This window comes from Pyrus communis, chromosome 8 (assembly GCF_041283825.1).
Source record: "Pyrus communis isolate YQ-2024b chromosome 8, ASM4128382v1, whole genome shotgun sequence".
Taxonomy (NCBI): Eukaryota; Viridiplantae; Streptophyta; class Magnoliopsida; order Rosales; family Rosaceae; genus Pyrus; species Pyrus communis.
The window spans coordinates 20379728-20386952 of NC_142572.1; the positions used below are offsets into that span (position 1 = coordinate 20379728).

The window sequence follows — 7225 nt, forward strand, 5'->3', positions numbered from 1 at the left end:
TTAATCCATCATACTCATTGCCATACTAGTTTGAACTGTCACTGTTCCTCGAGATTATCCAGAATGTTTGATTGAGGAACTAATCAAAACCCTATTCCACCCTTTTCTTTTTTCTTGTTATGATGAGTAATGTGATCCCATCTACCTCCTGCCATCACCAAATCAACTTGAATGCAGCTTTAAATACACCTCCGTGGCTCCGTTTGTTTACACATGGCCAACTATTTCTCTCTCTCGCTCTCTCTCTCTCTCAAAAGTTGGGACCTTTGAATGTTATACATTGTACAAGAAGGCAATGTCTTGAGCATTTCTATGTGTAGGGTACATGAAAATATCCCTAGATGGAGAAGACATCGGCAGCCTTCTCTTGCACACATTGTTGTGTTTTCTTAATTTGGTTATTTCTTGCTGCTTCTGCTTCCACTGCAGACCTGGCACTGAATTTCTACGCAGCTTCATGCCCTTCTGCCGAGTTTATTGTCCGAAACACAGTGAGATCGGCCTCCAACTTGGACCCTACCGTCCCCGGGAAGCTCCTCCGTCTGCTCTTCCATGATTGCTTTGTGGAGGTAAAAGTAAACAAACCCTGCTTTAGTATATTTCTCTTGCTCTCTTAGATGCATTGCACCCTTTTACTGCTCCAAGTCCTAAAACTAACTTATATAACTAAGCACTCTTTGCTGTCGCGCCCGAAAATCTCGGCCTTTTTGGAACTGGAAGTCCTTCAAACCTACGCATTCTTTCTGTCACGCCCCAAAACCCCGTCCTTTTAGAACTATTAGTCCTAAAAAACCAACTTACACAACCTAAGTACTCTTCCTGTCACGCTCCAAAACCCCGGTCACGCGACACTCGTGATTTTTGGCCTTTAATTTGACAGTATCGACTTGATACTAACCAAATGAATTACACAGGGTTGTGATGCATCTGTGCTTCTACAAGGAACTGGGACTGAGAGAAGTGATCCGGCAAACACATCTCTGGGAGGGTTTGCAGCGATCGATTCAGCGAAGAGACTGCTTGAAATCTTCTGTCCCGGAACTGTTTCTTGCGCTGACATTGTTGCTCTGGCTGCTAGAGATGCTGTTGAATTTGTCAGATCTCCATCTCCCTCAACTGTTTTTTTTTATAATTATTCATTATTTTTTTTCTGTGTGTATATTTTGGTTGGGTGTATTTATTGTGGTGAGTACGAAACAGGCTGGGGGACCTGTGGTTCAGATTCCAACAGGTAGGAGAGACGGGAAAGCTTCTGCAGCTTCAAATGTCAGGCCTAATATTGTAGATACAAGTTTTACAATGGATGAGATGATTAAGCTCTTCTCTTCCAAAGGGTTGTCTTTGGTTGACCTAGCCACCCTATCAGGTACCTTATTCATGTAGCCGCGTCACTCGTCCGCCCAAGGCACGCACAAATGAGACCCTTGCATTCGGGTTCTATGTGGGACTATTTTGATGAACTTGAATGCGAGTCCCCTTGTGTGTGTCTTGAGTGGACATGCGGCCATTTAATTGCAATGTATATCGACTGTTAGCTGTAACCACTCAGCCTTTGTAGCAACCACTGATCGCTTCGACATTTCAGGAGCTCACACTATCGGATCAGCTCACTGCAGTGCATTCAGAGATCGGTTCAAGCAGGACCCCAAAGGAAAATTCACACTCATTGACACATCCTTAGACAATGTTTATGCAGAGGAGCTCATGGAGCAGTGCCCTGCAGGAGCAAATCCGTCTACAACGGTAAAAAATGATCCTAAAACATCGTTTGTGTTCGATAATCAGTACTACCAAAATCTCTTGGCACACAGAGGGCTGTTTCAATCGGATTCCGTCTTGCTAACCGATGGCAGAACAAGAAAACAAGTGGAGATATTTGCACAGGACCAAGTTAGTTTTTTCAAGAGCTGGACTGAGTCATTCTTGAAACTTGCTAGCATCGGCGTGAAGACAGGTGATGAAGGCGAAATTCGAGACTCTTGTCCGACGACTAATGCCTGATGGAATGAAAACACTTGCAATCTGGTGATGGTTTTGTTGGTTGGAGGAGAAAAATTGAAAGGCAATTTTGGCCAAATGGTACTACTTAGGAAGCGTTGCTGAATGTCTAAACTTGTTTTTAGGGTCATATTAGTTGCGGTCCTGGGTCATCTCAATTGTTAGATTGAAATCTTATAGTTTTAGGGTCATTTTAGTTGCGACCCTTGGTCATCTCAATTGTTAGATAACCTTGTAGTTTTTCAATTTTCGATCATAGTTCTTTGACTTTGTACACCTCAGCATTTTAGTATTTATTATATTTTCATATCATTTTATTGTATTTAAAACTAAAAATGGAGATTGAGTCAAACTTTAAAACACTTTGTCCTGCTGTTTTTTATTATTATTTGAAAATGGCTTTAATTAGCAACATTTAAGGGATTTAAATCAAATAATTGTCGCTCAGTACTACGGTCTAGTGGTATTCATCTTCATTTATAAGTGAGAGGTATTATGTTCAAATCTCGTAGACGGTGAGTTTGATACCAAATTTGATTTTTTTTTTTTGTCAAAAGATAGATTTGTCAGATTAAATGTTAGACTAGGGAGTCGACGGAATTCAAAGCCACGCCCTGGTGTAAGTACAATACTTCTCTCTACTATTGTAGTAGATGGCCACTTGCCAAATAATTGATGTAATTCATATCTCACGGATTTAAAGGAGTTAAATCAAAGATCAAATCTAGTAGTATTAAGAGAAATAATGTACCCCATTAAATATAAAAAACAATGTACCCTTGAACTTGACAAAAAATGTACCAACCAACATAAAAAAAATGTACTTACCCACTGACACACCCCGACCGAAATCAAGGCATGTTGGCCGTCACATGAGGGTGACGTAGCCATGTGCACAGTGTGGAAGCAAAAGATAATAATAAAAGTACGAATAAATAAAAACCAAACTACTAAAAATCTAGTTAAGGTAACACACTAATGCGAGACTAAATGTGATAAACAATATTCAGAGCACAGAAAGCCTATTGCAATCCAGAGGAACAAACACTAACTAAACACACCCAGAGGTGGTCCTACATTGGTGATAATCTATCAGATATGCCGTGGATTCCTCGTAAGCCACCAAAAGAGCAAACAAAACTAGAACCTGGAGGGGCGCAAAACAGAAAATGTGAGTGGGCAAACATAAAGTTTTTCAAAACCATTTCATTATCAAAAGTTCTAACCCCTCGCCGTAAAACTTGTATAGTTTCCCAGAAAATAGAATATACACATATATCGAAAACATGTTCAGAAATATGCCATGTCGAATGCCTCCACATAAAATGTAAGTAACCCAGGTAATGTCAATCAATGCAAGTAACATGACAACTGGAGTCACCTAATATGACATGTACGGCCAAATCTAAAGCTCAAATCCCCAACTCACTAACTATACCTACATGATTGATGTTTTCCTTCTTCGTGTTAGAATATGTTTAGTATAATGGCACAAGTAAGGGTGTCGAATCCACAGGGACTAATTGGACCTATACAACTACTTGTTTTGCAAGAACTCTATAAGAGAAATAAAACTAATCAACTTAGGCAGATTTGTTGTTGTAACTTGAAAGCACAAGAAAATGAAGTAGACACAAATACATGAATCAACAACTAATAAAATGAGATAGCACAAATGGAGATGAAGCTAGGGATTCGGTTTCACCATTGCTAAGCCAAGTCCATGCTTGTTAAATCAGATTATACTCATCCATCTACCTATTTCTTGGGTTTGTTTCACTTAGATATGATCAACCATATGATGTGTGGACTTGATCAAATGTTCCTAATCATGAACCTAAGTGTGATGTGCAACTTTGGTCCCTAATCAAGAACATGACACGCACAAGAAACTTTCATAAAATCAAAGGAAACACTCGGCAGGTTGTTTGCAAAGCATTCCCTTCATTCATTCACATATCCACCAAGAGTATGCATGATGTGTGCTTTACTCTTGGCTAAACAACCTGTGGTTAAATCAAATGGTGATCAAACATTAAAATCAACACACAAAGTCACAATTAAATCAGAGAATGAAACAAGAAATAGATGGATCAACTGAGCATTCTGAAATAACTACATGGCAATCTTGCAAGGCTATATCGAATCCCTAGAAAGAAATTAGTTACACTTCATGTTTACAGAATGTTTGATATAAAAATATACAACATGAATGAACATAGAATTAAGGAGAAAGAACCCTTGAAGCAAAACTGATGTCGAAATCCCTTAAGAGTTGCCTTCGGTGTTGGTGCTCCAAGTGTGTTGTAAATGAAGGTGGAGCGGCTAAGGTTGAATGGTTTCTGCGAATGGGAGAGTGTATTGAATGGAATGAAGCCGAGAAGAGATTGTGTAGAAATGGAAGGGGATTTGCGGCAAAGGGAAGATTGGATGTGTTTGTGGTATCTTGTGTATGAAAATGAGATGTTTTTCTTTGTGTATGAATGCATGGGTTTTTATAGGGGGAATGGGAGAATATGTGGATGATTGTTTAAGAGTGAATGTGGCTGTTATGATTGAGAGTGCATGTGGATGAAATAATGATGGAAAACAGCTAGGTTGTTGGTGGAAAGGCAAGGGAATACACGGCAAGGTGTGTGGAAATGCATGTGAATGCTGTTTTGGTGCTGAAAATGCATGTGAGTGCATGTTTTGGTGCTGGAAATGCAAAAGGGAGGTGGAAAGGCAATGGGAGTGCATGGCATTGAAATGTTGTTGGTGTGTGAATGCATGTGTTGAATGATTAAAGTGCATGTGGGTGAATATGTGGCTGAAATGATGAAGTAGGAAAGTGGAAATGCATGTGAAATGTTGGAAAGGGATTGGGAATGCACGGCATTGAGTTGTTGTTGGTGTGTGAATGCATGTGTGTGTGAATGGTGGTAGCTAGGGTGAATTATGATGAATGCATGTGGAATAAAGATGGAGAAGGTGGTGTAATGATGAAGTGGAATGGCTGAAAATGCAAAGGGGAGTGCAAGGCACGGCAATGGGTGTTTCTTGATGGTTTTGGGGTTGTGATGCATGTGAATGCATGTGGCTAAGGGTTGTTGATTGGGCTAGAGGTTTTGCATGGCTCAAAGGATTGTTTGATTGGGCTAGGCCCTTTGTTTTATGTCCAAAGTGCATACAAGGCTTTCAAATTCGTCCAACACTTTGGCTCCAAGCATATGTCATCCATTCCAAGCCCAATTTTGCTCCAAAATGCTCCAAAATGCATCTTTTTGCTTCCTTAGCCATATGAACCTAAAAACACACGAAAATGGCTTAAACTACTAAAACAACTATGAATTAACAACATAGATGCACAAAAACAAGCTAAGTAAGTCGCCTAAATATGCTCCTATCACTACACACGAGTCGGAACCACCTAAAGTGGTTTGTACGACAGAACTGGGTGTAAATAAATATGCTCAAGTGCTACGATCACGTGAAGACTGGGCGAATAATCGCGGGTCACCTACGAGTCGGAACCACCTATAGTGGTCTGTACGACAGGACTGTGCACCTAACTTGGATCCAAGATGAGCGTGTGGTGGGGGAAATGAACATCACGTGAAGGACTGTGCCCTACTCTGGGCGGGAGCACTAACACCGGGGGTGCAGGTTATGAGCTCTCTATGCATCTCACATAACCACTAATTCATAATCATAAACCATAAACTTACTTGGCACTTACCTATGCGTCCGCGACACCAAACATACATATATGCAACTACTAATGCATAAATAAATAGGCAAACGCTATGCATGGGATTTAAAACATATAAACACTTTATTTCATTTTCTGGTAAAAACCGCAAGTATATAGGTATTTACGGAAAACCAAAAGCCCACTCACTGATATGTGGAAGGGTCGTAACCCCCTTGTCTCGAGCGACTGCGCTTGTCGTCAAGATATGTCTCACCTATATGCGAAACAACTATAAAAACGTCAATTTAAAGCACATAACCAAAACTAGGTAATAACTTCTCATACAATGCTCAAATGGGGTGTTTGGATATACCAACGCGATCTAATTAACCTCACGAACATCTCCATATTTTTAAAATAATTTTCCGACCACCCACGGCCGGCCACGTGCCTGGCACACGTGTGGTAACCCTAACAGCTTTAGGGAATATTTCGTCCAAAAATGGAATATACCGTTATATATACTTGACGCCGTTAGGAACGTTGTTAGTATATTCCGTCAAAATTGACGGAATATTCCTTATCTTTTCCGGTGAGTCTCACCGGCCGCCGCCGTCAGCAACTCAAATTCTCGCCGAAAACTGGAAAATTTTCAAAACTTCATATCTTCTTCATTTCTCAACCAAATTCCATGAAATTGGTACCAAAATGAAGCTTACAACAAGTAGAGCAAAACCTTACCACTTTCAAGCCCAGAAATTCAAGGAATCTCGCCGGATAAATCTCGCAAAATCTGGCCAACCTTAGAATTTGCTATCGCGACATCGAAAATCCTTCAAACTTGTTCCCCGAGCTTCGTGAAAGTATTCTAAAGCTCCCTAGGAACTTAAAATCCACTGAAACCTTCACAATGATTAGTGCACGAAAATTGGGTTCTCGGGTTCTAGGGTTTTCGAAGGTTTCAAGTTCTAAAAATGGTATGGATGAACTCAGGAGCTTGCAAGGAGTTCGAATCTTACCTTCTAGACGTCGATCCGTGCGTGAAAGGTTGGTTTTGAAGTTCGTCCGTACACTTGCAAAGGAAATGGAAGAAAATCCGAGAGAAAGAAGAGAGAGGGAGTCATGGGAGTGTATGGTATGGGTGTGTGTGTGTCCTGTAGAGTCAACCACCAAAAACAACTAAACAACACACCAAAATGGTAAATACCAACCAAGGGCAAAATCGTCATTTCACACCTATGGTATGAATAATCCGGGACGGGCTATCACACCCACAACACACAAATACTAAATGGGTGTACATTCTAAATTTACAAAAAAAAAAAAAATTGTACTAATGAGTATATTTTACCCTATTCTTAGTATATTTTGGTTAATAATTTGAAAGAATTTTGATACTTTGAATTGTATTTCTAATATAGGACTTTTGATTTCTTCTGGAGCAAAACATGGTCAAATGGATGAATTTTGGAGTAATTCCAATTGGAGGACGTTCAGAGTCACTTAGCTTGATCATGTCAAAATATCAGATTTTTCTACCGTGCAATTATTTTC

At 40.0% G+C, this 7225-nt stretch overlaps 1 protein-coding gene across 1 annotated transcript; it reads left to right on the plus strand.

Annotated features, from left to right (window-relative positions):
* The first annotated feature begins 39 nt into the window (after positions 1 to 39).
* LOC148695303 (Peroxidase superfamily protein) lies at positions 40 to 2310 on the plus strand. Its single transcript, XM_088698923.1, has 4 exons — positions 40 to 569; positions 915 to 1094; positions 1201 to 1366; positions 1586 to 2310. The coding sequence occupies exons 1-4, from the start codon at positions 342 to 344 to the stop codon at positions 1999 to 2001; spliced, it is 990 nt and encodes a 329-aa protein (XP_088555049.1). The 5' UTR covers positions 40 to 341; the 3' UTR covers positions 2002 to 2310.
* The last annotated feature ends 4915 nt before the right edge of the window (positions 2311 to 7225 follow it).

Coding starts and splice junctions, on each gene's coding strand:
- LOC148695303 (XM_088698923.1), top strand. CDS start 342: ATGGAGAAGACATCGGCAGCCTTCTCTTGCACACATTGTTGTGTTTTC. Junction 570..914: donor TCCATGATTGCTTTGTGGAG/GTAAAAGTAAAC, acceptor TGAATTACACAG/GGTTGTGATGCATCTGTGCT. Junction 1,095..1,200: donor CTAGAGATGCTGTTGAATTT/GTCAGATCTCCA, acceptor AGTACGAAACAG/GCTGGGGGACCTGTGGTTCA.